This window comes from Aspergillus foveolatus, assembly GCF_047715535.1.
Source record: "Aspergillus foveolatus strain CBS 279.81 unplaced genomic scaffold BDW70scaffold_29, whole genome shotgun sequence".
Taxonomy (NCBI): Eukaryota; Fungi; Ascomycota; class Eurotiomycetes; order Eurotiales; family Aspergillaceae; genus Aspergillus; species Aspergillus foveolatus.
Window position 1 is genome coordinate 288362 of NW_027396093.1, and position 15906 is coordinate 304267.

The 15906-nt window shown below is 50.5% G+C and overlaps 4 protein-coding genes across 4 annotated transcripts; 2 read left to right on the plus strand and 2 right to left on the minus strand.

The window, feature by feature from the left end:
• Window positions 1–219: 219 nt before the first annotated feature.
• On the minus strand, window positions 220–1179 carry BDW70DRAFT_160697 (uncharacterized protein; the record flags this gene model as incomplete). The annotated part of the gene is made up of 3 exons (XM_073740881.1): window positions 220–308; window positions 354–1083; window positions 1129–1179. 3 exons carry the CDS (start codon window positions 1177–1179, stop codon window positions 220–222), a joined length of 870 nt encoding a protein of 289 aa, XP_073595352.1.
• Window positions 1180–2173: 994 nt separating this feature from the next.
• yap1 (putative bZIP transcription factor AP-1/Yap1) lies at window positions 2174–5275 on the plus strand. Its single transcript, XM_073737093.1, has 3 exons — window positions 2174–3292; window positions 3345–4456; window positions 4511–5275. Exons 1-3 carry the CDS (start codon window positions 2819–2821, stop codon window positions 4656–4658), a joined length of 1734 nt encoding a protein of 577 aa, XP_073595353.1. The 5' UTR covers window positions 2174–2818; the 3' UTR covers window positions 4659–5275.
• On the plus strand, window positions 4777–5394 carry BDW70DRAFT_61637 (uncharacterized protein). Its single transcript, XM_073744394.1, has 2 exons — window positions 4777–5320; window positions 5375–5394. Exon 1 carries the CDS (start codon window positions 4895–4897, stop codon window positions 5264–5266), a length of 372 nt encoding a protein of 123 aa, XP_073595354.1. The 5' UTR covers window positions 4777–4894; the 3' UTR covers window positions 5267–5320; window positions 5375–5394.
• Window positions 5395–5966: 572 nt separating this feature from the next.
• On the minus strand, window positions 5967–11012 carry BDW70DRAFT_150866 (uncharacterized protein; the record flags this gene model as incomplete). Its single annotated transcript, XM_073739222.1, has 6 exons — window positions 5967–7809; window positions 7908–8019; window positions 8114–8264; window position 8606; window positions 8840–10532; window positions 10583–11012. 6 exons carry the CDS (start codon window positions 11010–11012, stop codon window positions 5967–5969), a joined length of 4230 nt encoding a protein of 1409 aa, XP_073595355.1.
• Between the last annotated feature and the right edge of the window lie 4894 nt (window positions 11013–15906).

Sequence of the window (15906 nt, forward strand, 5' to 3'; positions counted from 1 at the left end):
TTCTTCCATTTGTCTATTTGGTATAACTAATAATAATCTACGCCGACTGGTTTGAGCTACAGACATTGGGCATGTTTGCAGACTTCTGTCACCATATTTTGTATTATGTACGGACATGGCCGTTAAGACTATCTGCCACCATATCTGGTTAGCGATGCAACATAGAAGCGTGCAGGAGACAATGGGTTTAGAGATAGCCATGAATTCATAAAGTAACCCTCAATAATTATCATCTTCGCCCTGCTGGTAGACATGTCGTGTGCGCGTGGGATCCTTGCGCATCTGTTGCCCGGAGCCGGTAAAGCCAACTACGCGAATTAGTTTTGACTGTTGATCAAGGCTAGGGATCATACCTCGAGCATTCACCCCCTCTCCAGTTCTGAACATGCTGTCCTTCCGCCCAATCTTTGTCTTGCTGGCAAAATCTTTCCACTTGTTCTTACCCGCCTCGAGCTCCTTGTTGGCCTTGACCTTTCGCGACACTTTCGCAGGACGTGCAGGCCCATCGGTGGCCTTGCTGGGCTCCTTGCGAGCCTGGTTGGCCAATGCCGGGTTGATATCTGCTGCCGCCGAGATGACGCTCGCGTGGGGAGGTTGAGGAACTGGGGAGTGGTTTGAACTGCCTGGGCTTCCATCAGCCTTGCGTTTTCGCGAGTCACTGTTGGAAATGGGTTTGAGGTCTTTTGCGGTTAGCGATTCCACCGTCCCATATGATTTGAAAGAGACGATGTAGACTGGGTTGCTGGACGAGCCGGTGATGGATGTTATGCGGGCTGGGTAGAACGAATTATCGCCCGATACCCAGCGGGCAAGGACATGCTCATTCACGGAAAACGAAGCCGGACCGGAGTTGGTGTTATCATCTGCCTGCTCGGCCGTCGAATTGCGATAGCTAGGTTTCGAGGCGTAGTCATCTCTCGAGCCCTTTGATTTTGCTGGAGCGGTGGCTGGTTGCGGAGTTGCAGGTTTGAGTTCGGCGATTGATGTTTCAGTGAGGTTTATAAGTTCTTCCAGCTCAGCTTTGAGACTTTGTAATTCCGTGTTATCTGGGTCTACCTGCAAACTTGATTGAACGGTTTCAAGCTGCGGCGGTTAGTTGCGCTCGCGATAGCGATCGGTCTGACCTACCTGAAGCTTGAACTCCTTAACCTCAGCCTCCAGGGCTGCAACGTCTGTCATATTGATGTGAAAACGACACGAGAGACAAAAGCTCGTGTGGTCGGGTAGTTTGCTGGTCGTGAACTCTGCAGTCTGCGCGCGTGCTGGTCGGACGAGTCTGGAGTTCAGTCGTTTGGCGGTTGAGTCACGTGATCTACAGCGCCACATGGCCCATCATTACAGACATACGGGGTACTGTCTTCTAGAGATAATGGAACAGCCAGATCCCATATGACAGGGACCAAGTATTGTACGAGAGAATGCTCTCCCTACAGAACAACGACGGATCGAGGTAAGACGCCTGTCAACCCGGACCCGATACTAAGCGAACCCGAGAGAAAACGGGTTTCTCCTGCAATAATGATGCATGACGAGTAAAGCGAGTAGCCCTGTCGGATGGGGTGACATCCGGATCGCCCTACGAAATTCAAACCGCCCGCCTGGGCCGGTCGTATGCGCCTATCCAGACTAAGAGCATCGACCGATGAGTCAGACCTAAAGCCACAAATACCGCATATCGAATAGGATCACGCTCACCAAGGATCCTGGTCCTGGAATGTCCGCAGGCTTTGCAAAGCGCAAAGCCTTGGTCTGAAATGGTCAGCAAATGAAGCAATGCCGTGGATTCCTCATTCTGGCTCAAAGCAGCCCACTGATTTTCCCGCTCTTTTGTGGGTGGGCTAGTCACGGGATCCTGCCGTGCATCCGAAAGATGGGGTCTGGAACTTCCAGGTTGATTGATAACTTATTGAATTTGAGGCGTAGACTTGTAGCGCAGTGTTCGTGCAGGGTAGAGACTAGGCAGGGCCGGAGCTGCAGCCTGGAAGCACAGAATAGGACGCTTGCGATGATGGAGCATGAGGCTGAATGATCGTCCTAGCTGTCTGGATCTAATTCTAGGGTCGAAACGGGAGAATCGAGAAGGTCGCAGAATCGACCCTCGTGGCTGATTTCTAAGCAGCACCATATGGTTTTGCTTCCTAAAAGCGGCAGTGGCTGTGAAGTGAGATTATTGGCTATCTCGGGCCGTAGCCAATAATAGCGGTCAATTTGGGCTGCCGCTCTTCGACCGCCACCCGTGACTGCTGCCACTGCATCGCCATCCCCTCCTCTGCTGCCTCTCGCCTCCACGTTTCTCAGGCCTCGTCATTTCGTCCGATACTGACCAGAAGAGTGGCTCTTCGCTTGTTTCGCTGTTCAGCCAACCATCGACAGCTATCTGATGCACTAGTCTTGTGTCTCTATTCTTTTTCTGACCTCATATCTCTCCTTGACCCCTCTTGCCTGCGGTCTCACTTCTTTGGCCGGCCAATTCACTTCAGAAAAGCGTCGTTGTTCTTACTTCTGCTGCTCGGCATCCTCAGCGCTGACGACAGATATTGCTCTGCGTTCTCCTTCGAATCGAGTCGCTCCATACCAGTTCTCGGTCGTCCTTGACGGCCGAATAGACGTCCCAAAATCACCGGGCGGAGCATTTGCACTGTCATTATCTTAGCTGGCACTGCAATTTGGTCTGACCGTCCACAACGAGCCAGCAAACGGGTAGGAAGCCCGACTAAACCATCGATACGCTTGCAACATCTCTTCCAGGACCGAACCTCTATCTTATCGTTTCCTTCATTAAGAACTTATTCAACCTGTAAATTTTAGCATATCCATAATGGCCGACTACAATTCTTTGTACCAACACGGTCTTTACCTTTCGCCTGACCAGCAGGACCTCCTCTTAGCCGCTCTCTCGTCGAACAATCCACCCTCGAAGCAGAAACAAAACGTTCAGACGCCGGAGCTTGGTACGAATCCGACCAATACTCCAGGTCAAGCTTCCACGGGAAGCTTCAATACCTCTCCTGCATTCGAAGGTTCTCACCAGTTCGATAATCTCAACTATGATGAGAGCCCTTTTCTTGACTTCAACCCCGAACTAGAATGGGACTTTCCCGGATCCGAGAACTTGATTGGCGACCTACCTGGGAGTGCAACATCAGACGATCACGAGGTCGGTGAGAAACGTAAGGATATAAACAGCAATGGCGAGGTGAACGGAAAGAAAAGGAGGGAGAGTGATGACAAGAGTGATGATAAAACGTCGAAGAAGCCAGGAAGAAAGCCCCTGACGTCAGAACCTACTTCGGTATGTACTGGCGATCACTGGTGATAGACATGCTCACTAATGATACCTGCAGAAACGCAAGGCACAGAATCGTGCTGCGCAAAGAGCATTCCGTGAGCGTAAGGAGAAACATTTGAAGGATCTGGAAGCGAAGGTAGAGGAACTACAGAAGGCATCTGACAGTGCCAACCAAGAAAACGGCCTCCTCAAAGCTCAGGTAGAGCGGTTGCAAGTTGAACTTCGTGAGTACCGCAAGCGCCTCTCCTGGGTGACACAAGGGAACGCGCTCTCGGCTATCAACTCATATCCAGGCAATGCCAACCGCATGTCTGGACTCAACAATAACGATTTCATGTTTGATTTCCCGAAGTTTGGCGATCTCCCTGGCGGCCGAATTTTCAATGGTTCAGTGGCCAAGACCAATCAAAACAAGAAAGACGACACCCCCATACCCGGCATCCTACGACATTCTGCCCTACAGGCGGTTAACGGCAGGACTTCAAGCTCCGCTTCACCCAAGACAGTCACTTCGAACAAACCTGCCACAAAGTCTCCCGTTACTGCAGATGGTCGTTTGACAAGCCACACTTCAAACATCTACAACTATCATCAACCAGGACAAGGGCACGATACATCAACTTCTGATTCCCCCTCCTCCTCGTCAGACTCACACCAGTTCCTCTCATCCAGTGGTACCTCGCCAGAGCCCAGTGTGCAGTCTCCGGACAATCAGGCCAAGGAATCCCACGAGGGGCACACTTGTACCATTGACGGAGAAAAGTCTTTCTGTGCGCAATTGGGCATGGCGTGCGGTAATATCAACAATCCTATTCCAGCTGTGAGGCAACGGAGTGAGAGTGCTACAAACACACCCAATGCACCATCTAGTACAGATAATGTTCCTGGGATCGACTTCATGGCTCAGCAGAATGGCGGCCAGTTCGACCCGCTGCTGTTTGGAGACTGGCGAGAACCGCAAGATGCCGTATTGTCGCAGGATTTTAACACATTCTTTGACGACGCGTTCCCGTTGCCCGATCTTGGTAGTCCGTCACACAATCTTACAGAAGCTGGCCTTGGCGCGCAACAGAAGAAGAGCATACTTGAGGAAATGGATAGCAAGGAGGAGGAAGAGGTTGTGCCCGGTGAAGACAAGGCTCAAATGTTATCTTGCACTAAGATATGGTACGGTCTACAGTTACAGTTTGCTAGAATGTATACACTAACTTGGTTCTCTAGGGACCGTTTGCAATCCATGGAGAAGTTCCGCAACGGTGAAATCGACGTTGACAATCTGTGTTCAGAACTGCGCACGAAGGCTCGGTGTTCGGAAGGTGGTGTCGTCGTTAACCAGAGGGATGTGGATGACATCATTGGCCGCGTGTAGTCGATTGTTCGATTCGATTCGCTTGACCAACAACTATGGAATATCTACTTCTCGCACGCCACGGATACCCACGATATGATACCTCGACGAATACTTGGAGTAAAGGATACGAAGCGGGTTTATAGCTATGTCGTTTTTACTTGGGACGCACAACAATTGCAGCTTGAGCCGGTGCAAAATAATGAATTACGGATGTTTTATTTCTTTATTGTTACCCCCTTCTTGATTTTAGGCGAATGGGCGGTGGATTGACGCGCAATAAACTGGAGGTCTGTACACCATCGACGCTTGACTTATTTGGTTTATGCCATGTTGCAGGTGGAAACATATCGTCCGTCACCTTTTGGACTTCCTTCGGCGAACACGTACATGTGAGCACTGGAAAACCGGACAGCAGAAAACAGGCGCTCGCGTTCGTTCACACCGCAACCATTGGCGGGGAGTTACGAGACTTTGGGGTGTGGTGCATATGGTATAGTCTGGTCTTTGTCTTTGATTGTATTCGCTTACTACTCGCCACTTGCCTATTTATGACATTGTCTTTCGTACCATGTGTTATCTCCTTTTGTGCTCGGCGGACATTATCTTTCTTTCGAGTCAATACTTGATTAAGAGAATTCTCACCTCTTACCTAGTCGGTACGTAAGCGTCATCAACGCGAGGTAAGGTAAACCCCCTTTAGGGCACAATCTGGACACAGCTCAACTGGATCGCAGTGGATTAGTAAGGACTGTACACTATAACGGGTGAGAGCCTGCTCTAGGGTCTGGATCGAGTAAGATAGGATAGTTGACTCAACGAGCCGCATAAGTCTTATGCTTGATCGACTCCTAGTCAGGAAGAGTGAGCCCCGCCTACATTATCTTCATACTCAAATAGCTCAGGGTGAGTTTGTTCATCGACCTGGGAAAAGGCAGACAGACCTACGAGAAGAATCAAGCTTAAACAAACGAATAGAACTACGTATACCCTGCGAGTATGGAGTTTTATAGGAGTACATAACGAGACTTAATCAAAGGACGTCCGGGATTCTAAAGCTACGGGTATGCAGATGTAGGAGGATCACCGACGGGGATGAAGACAGAGAGCAAAGACTCCAATCCAGAAGTCTAATCAAGCATGGGTGAAATAATTGTATTACACACGAATGAACTTAGGCTTCTGGGAACCGTGGAATTGGTTTTAACACATCACGACGTGGAAAGGTAGAAGACCAATATGGTCGAGAAGACGGGTAGATGACACTGAAGCGAAGTGGGAATACAAAGTACTAGAGACAAAAACAGGCTAATAGGTCAAAGTCATGCCTTAGGCGTCGCCAGACGCAGCCGGCTTGTCACCGGATGGTGTGGACGTTGATGGAGCGGACGAATCCGACGGGCCCTTGCTGAACCCGCCGCGGCCTCCTCGTCCACCGCGTCCGCGATCACCGCGCCCACGGCCGCCGCCTCGCCCGCCAAAGCCTCGTCCGCGACCGGTTTCACTGTCGCTAGCCCCTCCACTCTGGTAACCACCGCGTTGTGATGTGTTGCTACCGCCTCGGTTGCTGCCCTGCCAAGTGCCGGCATTCCCTCGGTGGCTGCCACGGTCCTCGAAGAACTTGACATTGGGCTTGCGTTGACCGGGAGGGCTGGGCTTCTTGTTCTCCATTGGAAGGCGATCAAGAGCTGCCTTCGCTTCCTCGACGGTCGAAAACGTGGCGACGTGGTTATACTTGCCCCATTTCTCCACCTTCTGCAGCTTAGCTTTGTCCTCCTCACTAAAAAGATCACGTGCGGCTTGCTCGTTATCGACATTTGATATGAAGAGGGCGTTGCTCTGCTTGCGCTCCGGCTTAGGGGCCGGAGATTCCCCCTGTTTCTCGCCATGTGTGGAGCCGTTGGCGTCAAGAGTAGCTGAAGACTCGGCGGAGTCAACGGATTGAGAGACGGCCGGAGTCGTCGAGGGCTGGGGCGTCACAGACTTAGGGATGACGGGAGCAGGAGACGTACGAGCGGGAGCGGCGGGCCCTTTGCCTTGTGCGGGCTGCTGAGCAGGAGGACCCGCACGAGTAGGGATAGCCTGAGCCTGGCCAAATTGAGGGGTGGCAACGTTGGGACGGGCAGCATTAACGGGGGAGGGACCGCTGACAGGAGCGCTGGCCATTTGAGCGGCAGGCTGGGGAGCTCCAGAGACTGGAGGCTTGCCGGTTCGGTGAGAAAAGTTGAAGCCCTGAGCACGCATTTCCGTTCCAATACGTCCAGCCTCGATTTCAAGAACCAAGAATCCGAAAGCAGCATCTGCCAGATTGAAGTTCCACATGTTCTTGAAGGCGCTCTCGTCTACCTGGCCACTGCCACTACCAGGGTTGGTCGGTCCTCCAAAGGGGTTTCCACCACTGGCCACCGATGGCATCTTCTCGACGATACCAAGGGCATTCTCCAATAGAGTCTTCTGAGCATCGTTCTGGGATATAGCGGACTCGACCTCACCCCGCACTGTTTCCCACACATCGTTGAAAGAAGCCTTAGACGCGGCCAGCTTGCCCCGGTAGTGGTCGAGCGAAGGATTGACAGAGAACTCATTGTAAGAGGAGCCGTACCGGAAGTGAAGTCCGGCGGAGATCGAGAAGTCGGCTTTGAGGGTCACGGAAAGCTGGTTCAACATTCCTTCACGCGCTGGTGAGGCGTGGGTAACAAAGATACGAGTCTCCGACGGGTCGTAAACACGATTCGCGGTATCAATCAGCTCGCCCATCTGCAGTAGAGTCGTCCACATGGTTCCCTGGCCTCCTGCAATAGTCGTCTTGCCCTCGCCATTATCGAATAGCTTATGCATTACAACCGCACCTCCCAGTCCGAGCAGACGGAGTTTGACTCCGCCGATATCCAGCAACCGCGAGTTGGCCTCATCGATGATGTGTAGCTTGTCAACCTTGTATTCACCAGAACGGAACTTCTCCAGTACCCTAACATCCTCACACGCACCCCAGACAGTATATACGGGAACATCGAGTGTCAGCCGCTTGTCCAGCAGCATAGGTAGCTCTGAAAGGGGTAGCTGGTCTGGCGTAAATCGCGACTTGATCGACTGTTGAGGAGGGGTCTGAGCAATTGCGCGCTTCACACCTTCTGGTAGCAAGGGGGAGTATTGAGCAACATGCTTAAGAGTCCTACGAATATTTAAGACAGTGTCAGCGAGTCAATAAATTTAGCCAATACTCAAGCCGGAGTTGAAAGCCCGAATGTTAGGCCTTGCTCATTTACTTACTTGTCCGCAATCCGCTCCAACGAAGTATCATCGTAAAAACCAAAATCGCCGGTATGGATAATGTGGTCTGCGCGGGCTTGTCTGGCGAGCTCATTCAAAGACTTCAGGTTTCCTGTGGGCGAAAAAAGCAAAGTCTCCAGTTAGCTCCCCAGTCCATCTTGCATTCTTCACAATGGGTTATCGGACGTAATTCCGCAGGGACGTACCTCGCACATCTGCAATACACAACACTCTTACTGGGCCATTTTGGATAATGCGTCCGTTGTTGGGGAGTAGAGGGGCGGCTCCAGGGACTGGGCCGGAGGCACCGTTGGGGAGGGGATAGCCTTGCGGAGCGAAGTTGTGAGGGGGACGGGGCTACAAAGGAGGCGGAATTGATTAGCATCATGGTTCATGGTAAGATAAAGCAGATTTGACGCGCGCTCGAGTCGTCCGACGCGTGGGCACCTCAAGGGAAGAGAATGACGTTGGACAGCGAAGCTCCCACCTACGGGGTTGGGGGGTGTCGGGGGCCGACAACAGAGACAACGGACTTACAGAAGCCATGGGGAGGGAGCAAGCCAAGGGTCAGTATAGCAAGGGAAAAGAGGGCAGCAGAAGATGAGAAGCGACGTAGAAAAGAAGGAGGGACGATTGAGAGACGAAAGTCAGTTGGTAGACGAGGAGCAACAGCAAAAACGCAGCAAGCGGATTGAAACTCTGGAAGGAGCTACGATTATGTAAGCCACAAGTAGCCATAAGTTGCATCAAACAACTTCAGCTCTTCGTCTTTGACGTCTCCACGAGCTACTAGGAAAAGTAAAAAATAATAAATTGTAAATACAATCTACAATAATATTGGAGCACATATATACGGGGACGGAAATCTACAAATTTTGCTGAGCTGACAGAGTCTGCACTTCTATAGATCCTCTCTCATTTCGTCGGGGAACCCGTCAGAAGTCTCTCGCAATGTCTCTTCTAGCTTGCTGTTGACTGCATTTTGGAGAGACTTTGGTCCCTGTAATGCCATCAAGGCAAAGTGGCCACCAACGGTCGGTCGCGCACGGCATAGAACAGGAAGGCCAGGTTCTCGACCCTTAGCTGATGTGGCAACATAGCGATCGGAGAATGGCCAGTTGTGTTTACCATTAGATACGAACGCCCATAGATCGTCAATGAACTGAAGACGAGTGGTTTCATCGTCAAAGGTGCCCGCTAACCACATGTTCCAGTCAGACTTGGCCCAGTCCTGTCGGTTGTCCAGTGGAACGCCGTACTCTGACCGGACCTGTTTGAAAAAAGTATTTCCCATCTGGTATGCTTCTCTGGGAAAGGTATTGAGATTAAACAGCACATCTGGGTATAGGTTGTACGGGGTCTTCCATGAGGTAGGCTTATCGGGATATTGCAGAACGAAATGAGATCTTGTCTCGTCTGTCCCTAGTCCTTGGTTGAAGAAAAGGTTGGCACGCTCTTCACCAACACGCGAATACTCGGTCAGTCCGCTTATCTCGCCAAATGCCTTGAGCCCAACCGCTGCCTTTATGGCAAGGTTCGTCTCATTGGCAAGCGGACCGGCGGCGTCGTTAGAGGATAGCTGCAACTCAATGTCGATGCTGTTCTCAACCAGGTAATCTGCATACTTCGTCAGGATGTCGATGTACTGATTAGCCCAGGCTCTATCTCCTGTTGCCCTCATATAGGCCAAGACGAGGACCATCAGATTGCCGCACTCTTCAATGGGCATCGGCTCTGCTTTCTGGTCATCGTGTCCAATGGCATTGGGATAGTGCGTGCCCATATCGTGGATTGTATATGGCAGCCGCCAACGGCCAGCCGCAAGGTACCGCATCATCGGCTCTAGCAGATAACGGATATAATCCGGATCCATAATGTAATAAATGGGAAATGCAGGCATGATGACGTCGACCGTGTTCAGGTTGCCATTGCTAGAGAGCTCTTTAACGAAGGCCAGAACCTCAGTTTTGTCGAGTGAGTCGTTGGGTATGGTAAGGTCAATTCCTCCCCAGGCCTGGCGGGCCGAAAGCGAGGCAATATCAGCGTATTTACTACTCCCTGCAACGGCCGCTTGAGCAGCCATTTCAGAATCGACAATCTTCGATTCAACAACCGCAGCTGGGTAATCATCGAAGAAATGCGACAACGCCTTGTAGGTGTTGGGGTAATGAGCCCTGTAGTATCCTGTGTACGGCTTTCCCAGATAGTTTATGGCCGCTTCCCTCACGTAGCCAACAGCGAAGTTCACAGATTGCTCGCCAATAACAATTCCAAGGTCATGAGAGAACGCAACAATTCCACCAGGAACCCAGGGCTCGTCGCTGCCGGATAGCTTGCCATTATTGACGAATTGGGAACGCACTCTTCCGCGCCTCCCCGACGAAAAGGAGAGCTCGGACTGCGGGGCTTGACGCGACGAAAGTATTGCTTCTCCCCAGGTGGCCATATCACTATTCTCTGTATAGGTAATCGCATCCTTCACCTTAAGGGAGTAGGCTAGAGTAGTTCCCTCGCGATGAAAGTCGCGGACAGTGCTCTGCTCTACTCCAGTCCATCTTCCATCAATACTAGTATACACTTGGACGTTATTCGCATCGGCACCGGAAACGTTGACAGTCAGGTAGCCTGATCCAACATTAGCTCTGTAGATCTACCTATAAAATAGCAAAGCTCACTGAACGGGAGAGACTGCCGCAGATAGTTGGACGGAGATATTGGAGAGAAGAAGTCCAATGTAAATTCCAATGAACCAGCGGCAAGTTTGAAGACCGAACGAGTGGCAGTATACTCGGCAGTACGCACGGCAGCAGGATGAATTCTATCCCCAGGGTTCGTGATGCCCATCAAACTGTATGTTCGGTTGTCAACCCGCGCCATTACCGACCAAGAGAGACTCTGCCCAGCCCAGAACTGCGGCTCTGCGTACGGCAGAGTCTGAACTTTGTCGCTGGGCATCCATGTTGAGAGGTAGGGATTCTTGACAGCCAAAGGATACGACGGAGGCCGCGTCGGTCGATAACTGACGTTCTCTTCACTCAGGGGTATGGTAAGGGTCGCAGTAGCTAGCAAGGCGATTCCTAGGATACACCCGATGAACGAATACATGCTGAACTTGTGCTTCCTCCAGCGGCGGAGGACTTCTGCCATGGACCAAGCAGGGGGCGGCATGGCAGGTGTTATAAGTGGAGAGGTTGTCGATCCTGCTTAGCATCGACCATGCTTCGTCATCGCTGTGGCTCTGGTGCGTAAGCTAAATCCAGCTGGATCTGTTTCACAAATGAGCTAGAATAGAGTACTTGGAGAATGCGAGATGACATATAGGATGGAAATACTGATACAAGAGTGATGGTGAGGCTGGCACATCTTGGAGACGGGATGCGTGCGGGGAAGATATAATTAACTGCATTGCGCCATCTACCCCATATCAGCCAACAGTGCTGGATTGGTCTATTCTTACCGCGCTTGCCTTTGTTTCAAGTTTTAGTATCCGTATTCTCTGTTGTTCTCCACTCACGAATGGACTCTCCGTAAGTAAACGAGATAGTAACCTCAGCCTACCCTATTTTCATAGGTTCGAGACATCCACAATCCAGGTACCTTTGCCATTTCAAGTCTAGGCAGGAAAGGGTTCTTTGATCTCAATGATATAGGCTATCTATCTGATTGCAGGTTATAACGACGGCGATGCGCGTATGTGAGTCAATATGTAGACCGCCCGCGGCTTCTTTCGCGGCTGCCGTGTGTTGTCGCTCCTGGAACTCGTTCGTCTCTCCACCGTCCATCCTCCACCCACCGCGATCTCTCCTCGCCCATATTCATATCAGATACTATGCATCGATGGCATGCGTCTAGATACCGACCTTCAGATGTATCTACTCTAAGCGGCTCTCCCTACTGCGCTTATTGCTTGGCGACCCGTTGTTATCAAAGCGCTCGTTGAATCCCTCCCCTCAGCTCGAGGACCAGGGGCGAATGAACCTGTCATGACCACTCAGTGTTACAACAGTGAGTAAGAAGAGGGGATCAGAATTAAATAATGCTTGTGTATTCAAGCCAGGAAAGTCATTGCTACCAGAGTTTCCGTCTGAAGACAATATACGCCTTCTGCGGCTGTAGTCTGTACAGACGGCGAGCCCGCCGATGCATTCTCGAGATTGCGCACATCAACAGACTCATTCTTCCGTCGTATGAATCTCTTCGTATACCTCCGTCTGTGAGTTTGCTGACCCATCCGAGTCCTGTCCGACATGTATAGGAAATATTGAGATGTTCTCTATGTGTCTATCAACTGCACAAAGCTCCTCCTCTGTTCGAGATACCATAACCTGGTTAGATTGCTCCGGTAGATGCTTTGTGTATCAACCATCGAGACAGGAAGAGAGAAACGCGAATTTCGTATCCTGAGGAGAGCGGAAAAGTATTAGCTTACGTTGGTGCTGAAAGCTCTAATGCCTGCCGGCTATGAATTGTCTCCTAGAGACTCCAAGAGAAGGGCAAGCCACGTTCTTACGCGGCCCCTCATCAGGGTTTCTCGTCTCCTAGGACATTTATTACAGATGACCGTGTCAGCGTTGACACCAGAAGACAACCATTCCCCTCAGCCATTGTATTCGAGGTTGGGACCTTGCCCCTTTCACGCGAGTCCGCCCTCAGCCTCCCACTATACGAGCCAGAGCCCTAAGCTTTTTGATGCTCCCTCATACAGCCATCCAGAAGATCGAAAAGTAGCTGAGAGAGATTAGTGCATATAGAATCAGGACTCGGCTGGATCGCCCGTGATCAGTCAGCCATCCGGCAATTGTTGGTCGAAGTCAACCAGCTAAGAAAAGATGAAAGAACAGGCACAGACAGACTAAACCTTGAGAGACTCGATCGTTTCTCTAATACTGAATCCGAAGCAGACTTGTTAACCTTCTACACATGGATCGTTCTCAGTCCTGCTGATCATTCCTCTGCATACCGACGCAGCACAACAGGTAGCCCAGCGCGAATGGTCCCTTATGGTAGATAACTACGTCCTCGCCTCTCGGGCGCCGGAAATAAGCTCGCGTGACTGGAAGCTCCTTAGAGACTTTGAATACACCGCAGACTTCTTGGAGAACTGTAATTCATTCCCTGGCTCACAGCTACAGCGCGAATGGTCTAGAAACAACGAGAAATTTCTTGCTATGCATGGTCTGGCAGTCTAGCAAGGATAGATACAGTGAGGGTCGAAACCTCATTCCGGTCCCAGCATGGCAAGCTTAATTCGGAGCCCTAACGTCAAGGAGCCAATTAGTGCATGATTCCATATATGGCTAGCGCTACTTTCGATATAATAGAATTCGTACTACTATTGAGTTGAACCAAATTCACGTACTGTCGTATAGTATACCAAAAATACCTGCGCACCATGAGACTCCACCTTGAACATTGGAAGCATATGCTTATCCACGATATGATACACAGAAAATGTTTACTACTGCCTAGATTGCTGATACTGCTGAATGTAGTTAACGTACTATTAGGAATATTCGTACTAACCTACGCTTACTTGGTAGCGAAAGCTCACCACTGAACCGTGGAGGTCGACCACGACGTACAACTCCGCCGATGCTTGAAGCTCTCTGCGACCACCTCACGCAAAAGCCCGGTCTGTACCTCGAAAAGATGGCAGTCTTCCTATATGACGAATTCGGTATCTCAGTGTCGCCTTCGAGCATAAAACGGACCCTTTCCTCCCAAAGTTGGACGAAAAAGAAAGCTCAGGAAAAAGCAAGAGAACGGAACCCTGACCTACGAGATTCTACTTCCATAAGCTCTCTGAATTTCGTTCATACCAACTTGTTAACGTTGATGAGGCTTGATATGATAAGCGATAGATTTTAGAAGGACGGGTTGGTCTCCACTAGGAGTGGCACCAGTCCAAGTGGCCAAGTTCCATTGTAGCCAACATCATTAGATATTACCTGTCTACGCCCAAGACGGTATACTTCTTTCTCGTGTCTTCACAGGCTCAACGGATGCTATTGTCTTTGGGGATTTCATTGGACAGCTACTTCAGCACTGCACATTCTACAGCAACGAAAAGCTCAATACATATGAAATGCAGATTGTATAGTCATTCTCAAATCCCCTTGACCAAAACACACTGAGAAACTCTTTCCTTGGCCCACCGCCAAACCCTTAGCGCAGGTCCTTTATTGAGCGGCCCGCATCAATGTGAGGGCTGCAGGAAAACGCGCTGTATATGGTCACATAAGATTACACTATGCATTAACGCCTGTAATGGAATTCCTGAGAACCCTGTAGTGAGTCTGCAAATGGAGCTTGGTTGATACTTGGTTGATAGCCACATTATCTGCAATCTCTGTACAATGACGCGTTTGGATTGACCTTCTGAACTCCTTACACCAGTATAACAAAGGTCAAGTCTCTGTCAGCTAAGAACAAACGGTCAGCAGCAATGGGGAGCAAGAAGAGCGCCGAGATCATAGAAGGATCATCGGTCTGCACTACGAGAGACTTCGAATTTCCAGCGATTGTTGTAAGCTGCAGCAAGCAACGAGAGTTCAATGGTAAATGCTTCACCTTTCCTTGAACTATTCAGTCAATATTCGATTCACAAGGAGATCTGATGGGTGCCATGATAAGTACTGCACATGACGTCGACAAACTTATAATTATGGTCGAATGCGGATGAAACATCACAGAGCGAGGCCTCGTACGTACACCGCAATTAGAAGCGTGACCGGCGTTCTAAGGGAACTCTGGGAGAGGGATTCCAAGCCAAACAATCCTGACTAGAGGTCTTTTTTTCTTGGAGCGGCTGCCGCTAAGTGAGTTCACAGTCCCAAAGCAATGACTCTGTTATATAACTGCTTGGAAATAGATATCAAATCTTCAAGAGGGTTCTTTTGGCAGCAGCACCCCGCCGGCTCGGAATCCGCGTGGTTACTCTTCGATTGTCGAGATCACGGAAGATGCGATGATCACAGCTGCCGCCCAGACAGCGATCCGAGCTGCTGGCATATCTCTCAGACACTGACCTGGAGGAACCCATGCTGGCTTGACAGGCCTGTTGGAAGCAGTGGCAGGCAATAGAAAGTGCCGCCAGAGGGCAACCCGTCGTCTGTTCGTTGCTTGGGTAGGATGATGTAGTGGGGAGGAGACTACTCTCCTAGTTACCGAATTGGCTTACATAAATGCTACATCCAAGATCGGCTGCGCCTCTATAGTTGATGCTTCCCTTCTGATCATGGGAGGGGAGGAATTTGGGAGCTGGTTGTGGAGGACGTTGCTATTGCGGCCATGGGGAAATTCGAAAATGTGTGCCTGGATATACTCGCCCTTTGCCTGGAACGAGGCCATATAGGCTTTCTTTCCATGAATGTGCCAGTTTCAACCAAAGGAAGCTTATACCAAAATAAATTAGCCAAACGGATACTATACCAAAATAAAGAGACTGGCTACTGATACGTCAGAGTGGCTGGGAGTGGGAGACGGTTGGCTGAAGCAGTTGATTTTTGCAAAAAATGGGACATAGTTGATGATGCTTCTGGAGCACAGCAGTCCCAGAGAGCGCATGATCATCGAATGCCTACGACGCTGCAGGAACTGGCTAGCCCGCATCGGATTGTCCTTAGGGTTATGGTGGCTGAGTGGGGATTCATTGGCTGCCGGGCCATTCAGGTTAAAGGCTCAGCTTGGGTTGATTAGCTATACTCTCATTGTCACGCTGCCTAGCGTCGTTGGCTTATCAATCCAAAAAGGTCCATCCACCGTGAAGTGTGGCTAGCAAGGAGAGTGGTATTCGATCATTAGAGTCGATCCAATGGCCGCCGACTATTCTTTTCATTCCCCTCTGTCCGGAATAAATAGCAGCGGAGCTAGCTGAGGGAGAAGGGGAGAGGCATGGATGGGTGATAACGCCTTCTCCAACCGGAATTGCATCAATTTCTGCAGGGTTACATGGTCTCTTTTAGTCTGCTGCCGAGCTTGCCCAGCCTGCTTGTTATTC

What these genes read in the sequence shown, in the direction of transcription:
- yap1 (XM_073737093.1), top strand. Translation starts at nt 2,819, where the DNA reads ATGGCCGACTACAATTCTTTGTACCAACACGGTCTTTACCTTTCGCCT. An exon ending in TGACGTCAGAACCTACTTCG is followed by an intron (nt 3,293 to 3,344) that starts GTATGTACTGGC and finishes TGATACCTGCAG; the next exon opens with AAACGCAAGGCACAGAATCG. An exon ending in TTATCTTGCACTAAGATATG is followed by an intron (nt 4,457 to 4,510) that starts GTACGGTCTACA and finishes TTGGTTCTCTAG; the next exon opens with GGACCGTTTGCAATCCATGG.
- BDW70DRAFT_61637 (XM_073744394.1), top strand. Translation starts at nt 4,895, where the DNA reads ATGGGCGGTGGATTGACGCGCAATAAACTGGAGGTCTGTACACCATCG.